This window comes from Filicampus tigris, chromosome 18 (genome assembly GCF_054856515.1).
Source record: "Filicampus tigris isolate MCC_2025a chromosome 18, RoL_Ftig_1.0, whole genome shotgun sequence".
Taxonomy (NCBI): domain Eukaryota; kingdom Metazoa; phylum Chordata; class Actinopteri; order Syngnathiformes; family Syngnathidae; genus Filicampus; species Filicampus tigris.
Window position 1 is genome coordinate 1,550,912 of NC_141234.1, and position 15,699 is coordinate 1,566,610.

A 15,699-nucleotide genomic window follows, 5' to 3' on the forward strand; every position below is an offset into this window, starting at 1 on the left:
TATAAAAAAACAAGCAGCTTCTTTCTCTTTAAGTGTTTTTTTTCTTGAGATCCGACATTTTTCTGGAAAGTATTTAAATGTATCTGGGAAAAGCTACTTTTTTCTTAAAAATGTTTTTTTTCTTCTTTTCTTCTGCCAACACTTTTTTCCCCTGGTAAATGGAAAAACGCATTCGTTAAAGATATTTTTTTCTGCCAAAAACTCTATTTTGTTCTCCAAGATTATGATGTATTTTTCTGGAAAAATATTAATTCAAAATATGTATTGTATCAAAATATGACTTTATTCTGCTAAGACTAAATACATATATTGTTACATTAAACATTGCGAGTGGTAATATATACCATATATGTGTCTTGCCATTTCACACTTTTTAGGCAATAGAGTGTGACGTCATGTTGCTTCTTTTAGTTTTGGTTGTCGGCAGGAGGACTGAATGATGTCTTTGTGCGCTGCATGAATCAACAATGTCACACACACATATGAACAGCCTTGATGTGTGTTTGTTTGCCATTCTAGGCTTGCTTTGCGTCTCCCGGAGAGTCGAGGTCCTGCTCATGACGGACCGAGTTCCTTTGGCGTGGCCTGTTGTCGTTAGGCGGACACCTGCACTGTTTGGTCTCACGCCAACCTCTTTTTTCCTCCCCTTTTCATTCTCTCGTTCTCCTTCCCCTCCTCTTCCTCCTCCTTCCCTGCGCTGACCTCATTCCTCCAAGCGTCCAGTGCCAAAGAAGGCCTTGAAAGTTTTTTTTTTTTTTTTTTTCTCTCTCGCAGGTTTACAGCTCTCGTTTCTCTTGTGTTGTTGCTCAGGCTGTCCTTGGGTGTCATGTGGGTGAGTATTCATTTGATGGTTCTAAAGTACATACTTTGCACACACATTACACAACAGTCGCAACTCAACTTTAACGGTTGCCTTGACCTCCATTGTGCAAGGCGGCGCTATGCATTTGGAACGGGTCAAAGGGACAATAACAACACTGGTCAACGCATAATTTGGTGCCCCAAAAAGTTCAAACAAATCCCGAATTGGCTCTAGTTAATGATACTATATATTTTGGTGATTGCGGGAATATTCTGAAATACTGTGTTGCAAATCAGAAATTTACGAGCAGGTATCACATTAAAACATATTTCACCTGATATGAAGCCTTTTCAAAATAAAACGCACTATTGAACTTATATTTTTCGGTCAAGCATTAATGTTGTGCGTCTCTTCTGATGCCCAGCTTTTAGCAAATGAGGGACGTTTTTTCTTTTTTTTCTTTTAAGAAGTGGATAGTACGCAATCGTTTCAGTAAATCCCACAGTAACAACAAATCAGCACAAGTGCGTGTCCTGCCTCTTCACAGCGGTAGTACCTTTTGAAAATGTTGCGGACCAATTACAAACACAACACAATGCCCCCTCTACTGTTGACTAACTGCACAGGATGACAGAGCACGTAAAAAAAGTTGTTTATTGGTCAGCATAAATTTTAAAAAATGACCCCTAATGAAGACAAAAATTTATGGACCACGTTTTCCCTCGCCCGGACGCGGGTCACCGGGGCCCCCTTCTGGAGCCAGGCCTGGAGGTGGGGCTCGATGGCGAGCGTCTGGCGGCCGGGCCTGCACTCATGGGGCCCGGCCGGGACACGTGGGACACGTGGGTCCCCCTTCCCATGGGCTCACCACAGGCGGGAGGGGGCCAAAGGGGTCGGGTGCCGTGTGAGCTGGGCGGCGGCAAAAGACAGGGACCTTGGCGGTCCGATCCCCGGCAACAAAAACTAGCTCTTGGGACATGGAACGTCACCTCTCTGGCAGGGAAGGAGCCCGAGCTGGTGTGTGAGGCTGAGAGGTTCCGACTAGATATAGTCGGGCTCGCCTCCACGCACAGCTTGGGTTCTGGTACCAGTCCTCTCGAGACGGGTTGGACACTCCTCCACTCTGGAGTTGCCCAGGGTGAGAGGCGCCGAGCAGGTGTGGGCATACTTATTGCCCCCCGGCTTGGCGCCTGTACATTGGGGTTTACCCCGGTGGACGAGAGGGTAGCCTCCCTCCGCCTGAGGGTGGGGGGACGGGTCCTGACTGTTGTTTGTGCTTATGCACCAAACGGCAGTGCAGAGTACCCACCCTTTTTGGAGTCCTTGGAGGGTGTGCTGGAGGGCGCTGCACCTGGGGACTCCCATCGTTCTGCTGGGGGACTTCAATGCTCACGTGGGCAATGACAGTGAGACCTGGAGAGGTGTGATTGGGAGGAAAGCCCCCCCCCCCCGATCTGAACCCGAGCGGTGGGTCGGTGGGGAGAGTACTTCGAAGACCTCCTCAATTCCACCGACACGCCTTCCACTGAGGAAGCAGAGCCTGGAGACTCTGAGGTGGGCTCTCCTATCTCTGGGGTTGAAGTAACCCAGGTAGTCAAAAAGCTCCTCGGTGACAAAGCCCCGGCCGGGGGTGCATGAGATCCGCCCGGAGTTCATAAAGGCTCTGGATGTTGAGGGGCTGTCATGGTGGACACGTCTCTACAACATCGCGTGGACATCGGGGACGGTGCCTCTGGATTGGCAGACCGGGGTGGTGGTCCCCCTTTTTAAGAAGGGTGTGCTCCAATTACAGAGGGCTCACACTCCTCAGCCTCCCCGGCAAGGTCTATTCAGGGGTGCCGGAGAGGAGGGTCCGTCGGAAAGGTGGAATCTCGGATTCAGGAGGAGCAATGTGGTTTTCGTCCCGGCCGCGGAACAGGGGACCAGCTCTACACCCTCAGCAGGGTCCTCGAGGGTGCATGGGAGTTCGCCCAACCAGTCTACATGTGTTTTGTGGAGTTGGAGAAGGCGCTCGACCGTGTCCCTCGGGGAGTTCTGCGGGGGGTGCTTCGGGAGTACGGGGTACCGAGCCCCCTGATAAGGGCCGTCCGGTCCCTGTACCACCGATGTCAGAGTTTGGTCCGCATTGCCGGCAGTAAGTCGGATTCGTTTCCTGTGGGGGTTGGACTCCGCCAAGGCTGCCCTTTGTCACCGATTCTGTTCAGAACTTTTATGGACAGAATTTGTAGGTGCAGCCGAGGTGTGGAGGGGGTCCGGTTTGGTGGCCTCAGTATTGCATCTCTGCTTTTTGCAGAAGATGTGCTACTGTTGGCTTCTTCAAGCCGCGATCTCCAACTCTCGCTGGAGCGGTTCGCAGCCGAGTGTGAAACGGTCGGAATGAAAATCAGCACCTCCAAATCTGAGAGCGCGGTCCTCAGTCGGAAAAGGGTGGCGTGCCCTCTCCGGGTCGGGGGATGGGATTCTGCCCCAAGTGGAGGAGTTCCGGTATCTTGGGGTCTTGTTCACCAGTGAGGGTAAGATGGAACGGGAGATCGACAGGCGGATCGGCGCAGCGTCTCCTGAGATGCGGACCCTGTATCGATCTGTCGCGGTGAAGAAGGAGCTCAGCCGAAAAGCGAAGCTCTCAATTTACCGGTCGATCTACGTTCCTACTCTCACTCTCGACCGAAAGAACAAGATCTCGGATACAAGCGGCCGAAATGGGTTTCCTTCGCAGGGTGTCCGGGCTCTCCCTTAGAGATAGGGTGAGAAGTTCGGCCATCCGGGAGGGACTCAGAGTCGAGCCGCTGCTCCTCCGCGTTGAGAGGAGCCAGTTGAGGTGGCTCGGGCATCTGATAAGGATGCCCCCTGGACGCCTCCCTGGTGAGGTGTTCCGGGCACGTCGCACCGGCAGGAGACCCCGAGGACGACCCAGAACACGCCGGAGAGACTATGTCTCCCGGCTTGCCTGGGAACGCCTTGGGATCCTTCCGGAAGAGCTGGAAGATGTTGTTGGGGAGAGGGAAGTCTGGGCTTCCCTGCTGAAGCTGCTGCCCCCGCGACCCGACTTCGGATAAGCGGGAGATAATGGATGGATGGAAATTATAAAAAAAAAAAAAAAAAAATTGATTTGTTATAGTTATTTGTGCACGACGGTGGCGCTAAAGACCCTCTGTGTTGATATCAAAGATCTTGACAGCGTGGTCGGCGCCGGCACTCGCCAACTGCCGCCAGGCGCTCCCGTCCGGGACCCCCGCCCGGCCCGCCCGCGGCCTCCAGCGCAGCCTCTTGACGGCCAGAGTGTGACTTTGCCTGTTGGACGGCGCACGGTGAAGGAAGACAAGGTTGCCAAGTACAGCGAGAGTACTGTTAACGCGCTGCGACAGGAGGACCGAAATATTTCATATTCTCAAGTCTGGCGGAAGGATACGAAGGGTCCGTTTCTCCGTATCTGATCCAGTCTTGGCCTCCGGCAGGATCTCCGTCGGGCCTCCACCCGTACACAATTATCCGACCGCACTCCAGTCCCGCGGCCAGCAGGTAACTGGAGAGGAGGAAGATGAAGAGATGCTTAAAAACAAAGCGTCCCAAGCTGAACAACAACAACAACAACAACAACAACACCGTTGCCAGCGTTTAGCGGCGGCTCCATCGTTAGCGGCTAGCAGCGCTCAAGTGCCCCCCCCCCCCCATATCAGATTACTTTTCAAAGACAGTTTAATAGACAGAAATTGCCCTTTGCATACTTTGATGCTGACAGCCTGACCCGGTTGCCGTTCCTACCGATGACTTGTGAACAAACCGGGCTTAACGCAAGTGTGCCGATTGAGCCGGCAAAATCGCTACTGTGGTCAAAGGCAAGGCAAAGAGAATAAAAGTCTCTTACTAAAATGACAAAAAGAAGCGACATTGCCAACATTTAAGCAAAATGACACAAGTTTAAAGCAAGGAGAAGAAAGAAGAAGTAGCTTTCTAAAACATTGAAATTAACTTTAAAAATGCTTAAAATACCTTAATCAAAAGGTATGGGGGTGGTGCATCGTTTCCAAAAGCATTTACCTACACACAAAAGGATTAATGTGTGCACCCGTTGTCCAAGCAGAGTACTAGCAGTAACTACGACTCGTAATGCTAGTATTAGTAGTCGCAGAACTAGCATAAGTAGTATAAATTGTTAGTTGAATGGCAGAAATGTTTAGCAAATACATTTAAAAAATACCCTATGTACTAAGATTTTTTTTTTTTTTTTTCCCGGAAAACATCTATTAAGTAACATCTATTAGTAATAATATTAAAGGAAGTGTGCGTGTGTGTGTACCTGTTGTCCGAGCAGAGCTGAGGGCAGAAGGTGACGGCCGTAGCAGAATCGCCCACGTCCAAGATGGAGGAGCACGGCTTCACCTCAGCAAGAGCGAGCGAGTCGCCGCGCTCGTCCTTTGTACAGGGCCCCCACACCAGCACCTGGAGTACACGCAGAGTACGTACTGTGACGCCGTGACGCGCCGCGCCGCGCTTGATGCTGTCGATGTCGCGCGACGTCACCTTCTTGTCCCGACTGGACGTCACAAAGTATGTGCCGTCGGGACTCCAGTCACATGACCATATGATGCGGCCGTGCACCGACGTGTCCTTCGTAGTGCGTGCGTACAATCCATACTGAGGCTCTGCACGCACACGGCAACAAACGCGGCGACGGGTGAAGCAGCAAGTGACAGCATCGCTCACAAAGTAGCAGTTATACGGCACTGGTGGGAGCGATAGAAGTCGAGTCGTGGTCCTAGCGCAGTACCTGGATGAGCCTGTTGTCGGCGCCACAGAGACCACGTGCGGTCTCTGGAGACCAGCAGCAGCATGGCGGCGTCGGGCGAGAAGGCCATCTGCGTGACGGTGAGGGCGTGGCACGGCAGCGCCTGCAGCTGGCGCCACGTGCTGGTGCTCCACAGCAGCACCGAGGCGTGCTCCGCCTTGGACGCCTGTCACCAAAAAAAAAAATGAATAAAAAAAATACACAAAAAAAAAAACGGTTCGGCGGGAAGGCCTCTTGCGAGTCCTTGCTTGTAGCGCAGTTTACGAAGAGAAAATAAAGAATGGATGAAGTGAATCGCGATTGTGGCTCTCCTTGCCCTCAAGCGAGGGTATTACACTACCTTACTTGCTCCTTTTTTTTTTTTTTTTGCACCATTTACATACCTGGATATAATTGATGGTAAAAAATCCTTTCGATTTTTGTACCTCAGTACATTACAGAGCCTGTATTTTTGACCTACAGTATGCATATAAAGTTTACACACCCCTGTTCAAATGCCAGGTTTTTGTGAGCTGAAAAAAAAAAAAAAAAGAAAGAGACCAAAATGTCAAGAAAAGCCTACTTGAACATCTGACCTTTAATCAGGGAGGTTTGGCGACTCCCTCTGACCATGAGTTTGAATGTGATTGGTTCATTCTGAACACAGCCACATCCCCAGTTTGTGATCACGTGAGACAAACGTTTTGGTAACCAACTTGGTCTCATTTTTTAGAACCACAAAAACCTTGCTCTTTTTTGTTTGTTTGTTTTTAGTTACACAAGTATGCATGCTTCTGCGTCTGGAAGTAGCGCTACGTCGGGTGCGTTACCTTGCACGCCGACGCCACCACCGTCCCGCCGCTGTCGGACGCCAGGCAGAACATCTCGAAGCCGTGGCCGTACCTGGAGAAAGGACAATTTGTCACGCCGCCGTTTATATTGCGCGCTAAATGATGCACTCAAGTCAAAGCGAGGCAACCGACGGCCGCCATATGTCATGTTGATGGCAAAACCACTTGTGAATGGAATTAACAATCGGAGGCAGTACATTGAGTGGACTGTGTGTGTGTGTGTAGGAAATGGCAGCAAGTGGATGATGAAAATGAGGCAAGAGCATCATTTTCACATGCAATTAAGCCTCGGGGCCCAAAGCAAAACAAACAATTCCATCTTGCCGCAATGGAAACCTTTAAAAAGAGGAAAAGTCATCAGTCATTTTGATGTCGCCCGAGAGAATGTTAAGTTTGTTTGGGTTTTTTTTTTTTTTTTTTTGGGAGCTTGTGGCTCCAATCGGCGCCTGTGCTAAATGTGCTCCGCGGTCCGTCTAAATGGACGTGACATTTACAAGGGGGAAGGGAACCTGTCAGCTGCATTAACCAGTCGAGGTTGGTTGGCTGGCTGGCTGCGAGGCTTCGACCGGCCGTCACATGACTTGTAGGTTCTGGGCTGAGAGACGGTTGACGAATTTCCACTGCTAAGATTTTGCGTTCGGAAGCCTTTTGTTCCAGGAAGTAGCAGGAGCTTCAGGCGCAAGTGCAAAGGCCGGGTGATACTCACAGTTTTTGGACCTCGGGCCAAAGTGTGTTCTGCAGCAGATGATCCTCCGGTGGAGGTTCTATAAACAAGCATACGCGCGGTCAGGGGAGCACCGGCACATAAGTGCGTCAGTCAACATGAGTCGACTAGTCATCCATATTTAAAAAAATAAAACAATAATAATTATTATTATTATTTATATATATATATATGTGTGTGTGTGTGTGTGTACAACCTCTTCATTGAGCTGACATTTTGCTCGATCTGTCATTGCTGAGGAATAAAGTCGACTAGTAGTGGTAGTAGTACTAGTAGTGCCACTGGTAGTAGTGAGAAATGTAGTAATTAGTCATAGTACTAGAGCTAATGGCTGCTACAAATACTACAAAGTGCTAAGTACTTCAAGTAATAGTGATAATGATAGTAAAGAGTTGCGGTAGTAGTACCCGTGTATATAACTGTACCGTATATACCTACCCTGACCTCAGAGTAGTAGTAGTAGAATTAGTAGTATTACAGTAGCGCCACTGGTTAGTAGAAGTAGTGGTGGTCAGTTCTCTGTAAGCGTACCAGTCATGTTGATGGGGTGGAAGTGGGTCTCTTGGTACTGGTCGGAGACGCTGCTGAACTTCGCCTCGCCGTCTTTGCTGGTTGCCGCAGGATCACCTGTCAATCAAAGCCAAAGATGTTCCGACTGGCCAGAGCCGAAATGGCAGAAATCTGACCTTGAAAGACGGCCTTGTTGGACAATCCCAACGCAGGCGTGCTGGCGCCTTCGGGCAGCCGGGCGCAGTCCTGCCGAGGGGAACACGGATCAGTCCGGCCCGCCCGCTACAACGCGGTACATTTTCCGAGCGGGTGCGACGGGACCCTCACGCCGGACGCCAGCAGCTCGTCCCTGGACGCCCCGGAAATGTTGGCGAAGTTCTCCACGAAATTGCGCGGCGCCCGGAAGACGCGCAGGACCTTCTCCTCGGCGCCCGACACGAAGCGGAAGCGGCCCAGCGCGGCCAGGCACTGCAGGTCGTAGCCGTGGATCTGCGGCCGCGCCACCTCGTGCCAGCTGGGGCGCGGTCGCCCCTCCGGCGCCGTCCTCCACGGCGTGAAGAGGCGGGCCGTCTGGTCCGAGCTCACGCTGATGATAAACTCGCCTTCGGGGTCCCAGCTCAGGTCCTGCGCCGCGTTGAAGTGGCCTGACAGCACCACGTCGGGCCTCCACTCGCCCTGCCGTCAAGGGGACGTGCAAACGCTAAATGGACTTTTCAATGTTTGTGCACAAAGTGGCGTCGGCAGTGTGTGCCCGCCCGGCGGGTGAGAACTTCATCCCTCAACGGGGCGTTGCCGCGGCGACCTGACGGCACACAAAGCAGCGCTACGGTACGTACCGAGCCGGCGTCTTTGCACCAAAGGTGGAGAGCGCCGTGGAAGGCGTGCGCCAGGATCATGCAAGCGTCCCAACTCATCTGGCAGCCATAGAAGCCCAGCGTGTTGCCGCCCACCTCTCCGACACGCACCTGGTGGCCAAAACAAAACAAACCCCATTCGTGGAGGAAAAAAAACAAACACATTTGGAGAAATAGTGCCATGTTAGCCAGAAAGCGGAAGCATAACGTTTTGTGACAAAGGTAGCATGTGGCCAAAAAGATGCTAATGGGAATAGCGTGTAGCATAAGAGCTAGTGAGCAGGTGAGCTCTCTCTGTTCCCTCGGCATTTACGGTGAAAGGGTTTCGCTTTATTTTAGCTTTTACACCGTCAAGTATTACAGTGGCTAACTTCAAGTTAAGGCTGAACTATTTCAACAAAATATTGACCAACAAGCATTTACATTCACAAGTGGCCTGTCGAAAAAAAGTCTTGCAGTTTCATACCTAGCTTAAGCGCTTTGTTGTTTCGCATTGTGACGTAAGACACGAGCTAGCAGGACAACAACTTAGCTAGCCTTGACAAACAAGGCCTCCCAAGTGTGGCCGTGTCCCACCGCAGTCAGTTTGTTTATTAGCGCCTCACCCCATTAGCACGTCTCGATCTCCAACCGCGCTAGCGCGCCGTCGAGCGAGGCGGGGGAGGGTGGGGACACCCAAGAAGAGCCGAGGCCTTTTATGAGCTCGCCGTTGTAAAAGAGACAAAATGCTAATTTGAAATTCAATTCGCCAGCGCGCCTTTGATGCACGCTCGAGTGCGTGCGTGCGCGCGCGCGCGCGCGCGCGCGCGAGGGTAAGCTGCGTGTGCAAACGAGGCACCAGTCGGTTCAAAGCGTTTGCCTCTTGTTTGAGGAGCAAACGCGTGCGCGTGTGGTGTGTGTTTGATGCACATATATAAACGGAGGTGTAAAGATGGTTCACACCTGACTGAACTTCAAACAGCCACATCATGATTTTCTTGCACGCCGGCCGCCTTTGTGCGTCGCTCGGGCTGCTAATCGCTCTTTGGGTTGTTTTGAAATTGAAGGGGCGCAAACGTGATTGGCCAAGAGACCGCTGGGCGCCATCAATCAAAAACCTCAAAATCTTTGATCCCGGAGGAGACTGCGGGTGGCGAAAACGCGGGCCGCTGCAGCAACGTGGCGTGTGTGGAGTTTGTGTGAGGCTGCAAATTGAAGGCATGTGAAAAAAGATAAAGCTGCGGGGCGCAGATGGCGGCGAGAGCACTTTCCTTTGTGGTTGTCCAAGCTTATGTTAAATTTAGCCCTGCAACGGCACAGCGGCAGATGTCGGGAGGGAGATGAGGTTGCGGAGGGGGGTAAAAGGGGGAGAGGGAGACAAAAGGAGAGGAAAGAGAAAGACAGACGGGGAAAGAGAGAAAGTGACTGACAGGAGGATGATGCTTGGAGAGGATCAAGAGCTCTTAAGCCACTGTTAGTGTGTGTGTGTGTGTGTGTGTGTGTGTGCGCGACAGCCCAGTGTCTGCGTTCCCACTGTCCACTGCGCTTGTGTCGTGGGCGCACACACTCTCACCTGCTCCGTCCAGACTCCAGAAGCCTGGTCGGGGGTCCAGAGGATCATGGTCTTGTCCATGGAGGCTGAGAGCAAACCGAGAGGCTCCTGCCGCTCGCCGCCTGCGGGGGGCGACACAAACGCCAACGACGTGACATTTCGGCTTGCCCAACGGCGACGAGTCCTACCGCGAGTAGCGAAAATCCGCAAGCGATTGCCTATAGACGCCACAAGATGGCAGCAGAGCACTTTTTTTTTTTTTCCAATGAGCCTATCACCTGACTAAATAGAGCTCTCTCCTCACGTCCTTCATATGTCCTTACCGTTGTAAGAAGGAGGCTGCCAGTGAAGGCCGTACACCCAGTTCTCATGTCCTGCCAGGACCGTTTCCAGAGCCACTGCAAACACTGACGATGCAAAACGCACAAACTATTAAAGAAGCCAACCCGAAGACAGCCGGAAGCGCCTTGACTAGCATCGCCGATGCGTGGCTCGCCTCGGTCCTCCTCTTGCTCCGTCGCGACAAAAACGTCCTCTTTCATTTTGATGACGCCGTCGTCCTGGTCGCCCCTCCCGGACTTGGCGCGGAGCCGCCACACTCGGATGAGACAGTCCTGAGAGCAGCTGGCCAGCAGCAGCTCGCCACCTGCGCAAAGGCACGCATTGGAGTCAAGTTGATGGGCTGCAAGTCGGACCGGTCTCATTGACTGGAGACGCAAGCTCATGAATAATATAGTCATCCCTCACATATTCCTTATTAACCGTTAAGTGCTATGTATGATTTGTTTTTTAGTAAACAATTGAGGAAAGGAATATTTTTAGAATCAAGTATTCTTGGGATTATCCCATCGATGAATCGGACACAAAACGTTTCCATTGATAAACGGCAATCCCAACACACAACAGAATAAAGTGAATGTGAGGGAGGGCTATTATTTGTGCCCACTTGGGGTCCCCATTCTCACGTTCTACATTGTCGTAGCTATGATGTTGACTGTGTGTGGCTTTAAAAAGGCGGAGCCTAGCCTAGTGAGTGATGACAAATGACAGTGTAGTTGGCTGTTAACCGTGCGTTGATATATTTGGAGTCATTGGGATGAATCATTTCAGCCCTCAACATTTTTGGGCACCCTCCTCCTCGCTTTTTATTGAAAAACTCATCTTTTAGCCGTAGTAGTCACAGTAGCAGCTGTTTGGGTATACTTGCGGTTAGAGCTGTCTAGTAGAGGTAACAGCAGTAGTAATCATGTCAATGGATAATCGTAAAAAGTCCTTGAGACCGAATACAGTGTCTGCCGTCAGATTATAGCCGATCACAAGTTGTACTCATTTTAGTGCGAGAAGTATTAGTACACCTTGCCGGTACGCGGAGAACCATGACACATGAGCGGGGTAATAAATACCCGGCGGCAGGCGATAAACAAAACGAACAGGCCGCGCCTCGTCGGCGCGTGAGCGATGTTTGCTGGGCCGACCGCTGGCCTCATTCGGGCGTGGTGATGAACGGCGACGGGGGCCAAAAGTGACGCTTGGCCGCCTGCGAAAAGGCTGGCGACAAGGAGGAGGTCTTTATTGTTTGTCAATGGGTGACGCTGTGCGATTAAAGTTAATGAGGGTTTGTTTTGGGCCGCAGCCAGAATGGATGCTTGATTCCGCACGTTTAGGCAGCAAAATATGGGCTGGATTTACTTTTGCCAACTGCTGGTTGTAGCTTTGTTTGGTAACGTGATAGTTACAAGAAGAGTTAAACAAGTCAAGCCTGTTGATTGTTTTAACATGGACTGCAGCCCGATTCGGCAGATAGAGCATACTTGACCACGTTTACTTTTGCTGTAAGTCATTTGTCTATTTTCCATTTCTACCGCTGCCCATTTAGGCATCGGGTCAAAACTGACCTACGGACGTCCAGGCGACGCCACGCACCCAGTCCTCGTGTCCCTGCAGCGTCGTGACTTTCTGCAGCTTCTGCGGAGCGACTTTTAGACATCAAACTTGACTTCCTTCATTAGACTCCAAATGAAAAGCAAGCGTGAGCTCACCTTCTCCCGGGACTGCACGTACAGGTGGACGCGAGAGTCGTCGCCCCCGCAGGCCAGAACGGGAACTGCGAAGGAAGACAGCTGCAGCGTACGTATGACAAGTAGGGGAAATAATGAGCACAACTTGTGCACGCCGTACCTTTGGTGCCTGGCAGCAGGGCCAGGGAGACGTCCATCACGAACCCGCCGCCAAATGTTAGCGAGTGGAGGCACTCGGCTGGAGAAAGCAAACACAAATAACATTTGTTATATGTGGCGCGGCGGGAAAAGGTATTTGCATAATATTTTACAGAATGACAGTCCAAGTAAAAATAAAATGCATTTCGAAATGACTGTTACTTGTATTATTAACCCATTAAGGACGGGAGCGCATAACCACGTTTCTACCACTAAAGACGGGAGAGCATATACGCCTTTTTTTTTTTTTTTTTAATCCCAATTCTCAGTCTCTTAGCCAATGAAACGTATCAGAATATACATGTGACGGTGTCGTGAGTTGTCGGAGGATATCCGGAATTTTTTCGAGGCGTAATGGGCTCACAGTCGATCGCGAGAGCTCTGCTATAAGTGATTTTCTAGTTTCTTTTGTTGCCACAATGATCTACCTGAAGAGAAAACTCTCTTACTGTGCTGTCACTGCAGCCTCCCCCGGAGCCGCCAACACTTTCACGTGACGTGTCTAAAAACCGCCGAGGAAGGCTGCAGTGACAGCCGAAACTGTCAGTACGGTAAGAGAGTTTTCTCTTCAGGTAGATCATTGTCATTGTCGCAACTAAAGAAACTTGAAAATTACTTAACAAATAAGAAGACAAGATGAACATTATTGGAATGACTCTGCTACAAGTCACGGCAGTGATATAGACGACACGCTTGCTGACTTTAAAGCTGTGAAACCAGCCAAACGTGATGTATGGTTAAGATAAGGCTTGAGGCTTTAATGGGTTAAAGCCGGGAAAGCGGATACGTCTGTGTCTTTTTTCAACTCAATTCTCCGTCTCTTAGCCAATTTAATGCATCAGAATGTACACATCACGTCACGCGTATCTGTGTATCCGCGGTCCCGCGTGATAGGATGTCACCGATTTTTTTTTGAGCTGTAGGCTAATGGCGGACACCGTCGATCGCCGGGAGCTCTGAAATAAGTAACGGCAGTGATATATAGACGACGCGCTTGTGGACTTTGAAACAGTGGAACCACTGGAACGTGATATATGGTTTGTAGACAATGACGATATTGAAGTCTTTGTAACAGAATAGAGGATAATAATTACCACTCCATTTTTCAAAAATTAAAATAGTGCTTCTCTTGCACTGACATGTTATTTTTACATCTTTGATTGAAACAGTCAATAATAATAAACTCTGCCTGTGTGAAAGCCACATGTCTAAGATCTCTAATTCTTTTGGAATTATGTTTCTGTCTGCTACAGGGGCTGATATATTAATTATTTTGTGTTAAAGTGTGAAGTGAAGTGTTGAATTTCTGGGAAAACATCAGGTTTTCAAGGGTAATTCCAAAAGTGACCTTAGGTGTTGGGGAGCTGTTGAGCCAGGCGCTTTAGCCCTTCAAGTGTTAAGGGAAACCTTTTTTTTTTTATTTTACTTTGTTCATTTAAGACAGGATATTTAAACAATTTTAAAGAGAGGGAGGCAAAAACGTTGTTACAGTACTATCGTTATGTATTCACTGTTAGGCTCGTACCCTTATTTGCGTCACCACAGAGCCACAGCCTGACGCTGGAGTCCGCCGCCGCAGAGGCCACCAGAATACCGGCGCCAGAGTAGAGGGCGTCCACGGCACAAACGGCACCCGTGTGGCCTTGACACTCCACCGACTGGACAAACTGCACAGAACTGAGTCTTAAAAAAAGAGGGGGTGGCGGGAACAACAACACAATCCTGTTCCTTGGCTCCTCAGGTTTACCTTGCCATTCTGAGTAGACCAGAGCAGGAGGCGGTTGTCCGAGCCTCCTGAGACCAAGTGGGTCTCGGGAGCTGCGGTTTGAAAAACGGAACAGTTTTTTATTTAAACAGTTTACAGAGGTTACAAGTTTTTATATAAAAAAAAAATAGACATTAAAAAAATTATCATTAATTAGAAATTGGTCAAAATGTGTCCAATCCAATCTCAGAACATATTTACAATTGTTACAAATTGTGTAAAAATGCAAAATGTCTCTTTTAATGGCAGCTACCAATAACAATGCGACATCGCCCCCTAGATGGAAGAGAGCGATAAGACACCTTAGCAAGAAGCTTTGGCGTGTTAAGAGTCGTCCAGGTCCAGGAGTGGGCAACTCCGGTCTTGTTGATGACCTGCTCATTTCATTCAGGGGTGTTGGAGGAGCGAAACATCAAAAACACGCAGGATAGAGGCCTTCGAGGACCGGAGTCGTCATATGTGTGTTTCTCTGAACAAACTCACCACCATCTTCTTTGTGGACCCACTGCACTGCGTTTACTCTTGCTGTGTGGCCATTGAGCATCGACAAAACTCTTCTTTCCTATCATAGAAAGCCCAGAAGGTGCCTTTTCAGCTCGCAGATTGTCAGTTAGTTGTAGAAATCGGGGGCCAAAATGACTTTACTCCCTACCTGGGGGTCGTATAGGGCTACGGAGTGACACGTCCCGAAGGCGAGGGTCCCTCCGCGGCCCCAAGACACGACGTTGGGCGTCCTGTTAGCCGAACATGCGACATGGCATGTTTCGAGCCTGAACGCCGCCATGACGCCGGTGACTAAAGGAGATGGCGTCACAGTTGAGGGCGGCCGTGATGCAACACGAGATATAAGACAACAGTTCCGCCTCTGGAGTTATTGAAAAGAAAACAAATTCCTAATAACGAAAAGAACATCAATAAAAGAAAGTAATGAAATGAAAGGATTAAAAAAAAGTACGCACACCAAAACAAAATTAAATGAAATACACAACGTACAACTTTTAGTAAAACATTTAGTAACAAAAAGACTGAATACAAATTAAATAACGACTGTGAAACGAAAATAAATTACAAAACTTTAATAAACCTTTATCAGAACCAATGTTGTGCTACGCATTTGACGATTTTATCATTATTAGGAGTAGCACTATTTATTACGAATACATTGGAAATGCAACACAACCAAAACGAGATGAAATAAAATAGAAGGAAAGAGTACTAATAACAATAATCATAATAATAACCGCCATCGAACAAAATAAAATACTCTCGTTTTGTTCACAATAAAATCAGGAACGTGAAGTGCACTTAGATAATACGACCGCTAGGTGGCAAAATACACTGGCAAAAACACAAAATGGGCCTAAATACAGTACTGTATAAATGTAACTTACTATATCGTATGTTACACGTTTCTTTAAATCATTCCACACACAAAACATTAGATTTGATGCATTTGTTTGTTACGTCTGAGTGAAGTAAACATAATGGAACACACACACACATTTCACATTCATTCGAATCACAGCACTCCATCCCCAGACAAGCCACCTAAACCCATTTTGACACATTGCTGACACGACAGTCACTATGTAAACCTCTCCCAATGTTGACTGTGTTGAATAATTGGTCACAGCTGAGCTAGTGTGCTTGTTAAATAGAAAGCCCCAAAGCCTTTTTCGGT

General features: G+C 49.3%; 1 protein-coding gene across 1 annotated transcript; it reads right to left on the minus strand.

Moving 5' to 3' along the window:
- Positions 1-1,438: 1,438 nt before the first annotated feature.
- Positions 1,439-14,840, minus strand: elp2 (elongator acetyltransferase complex subunit 2). Its single transcript, XM_086014721.1, has 21 exons — positions 14,671-14,840; positions 14,502-14,580; positions 14,001-14,071; positions 13,779-13,920; positions 12,216-12,293; positions 12,077-12,141; positions 11,933-12,002; positions 10,534-10,683; positions 10,361-10,444; positions 10,059-10,159; positions 8,489-8,617; positions 7,980-8,327; positions 7,829-7,898; positions 7,674-7,769; positions 7,125-7,182; positions 6,398-6,470; positions 5,571-5,754; positions 5,324-5,445; positions 5,100-5,242; positions 4,212-4,325; positions 1,439-4,093 (listed from the first exon to the last, which is right to left on the minus strand). Exons 1-21 carry the CDS (start codon positions 14,800-14,802, stop codon positions 3,943-3,945), a joined length of 2,460 nt encoding a protein of 819 aa, XP_085870847.1. The 5' UTR covers positions 14,803-14,840; the 3' UTR covers positions 1,439-3,942.
- Positions 14,841-15,699: the final 859 nt, after the last annotated feature.

What these genes read in the sequence shown, in the direction of transcription:
- elp2 (XM_086014721.1), bottom strand. Translation starts at nt 14,802, where the DNA reads ATGGCGGCGTTCAGGCTCGAAACATGCCATGTCGCATGTTCGGCTAAC. An exon ending in CCTGCTGCCAGGCACCAAAG is followed by an intron (nt 12,142 to 12,215) that starts GTACGGCGTGCA and finishes CTTCCTTCGCAG; the next exon opens with TTCCCGTTCTGGCCTGCGGG. An exon ending in ACGTGCAGTCCCGGGAGAAG is followed by an intron (nt 12,003 to 12,076) that starts GTGAGCTCACGC and finishes GTCGCTCCGCAG; the next exon opens with AAGCTGCAGAAAGTCACGAC.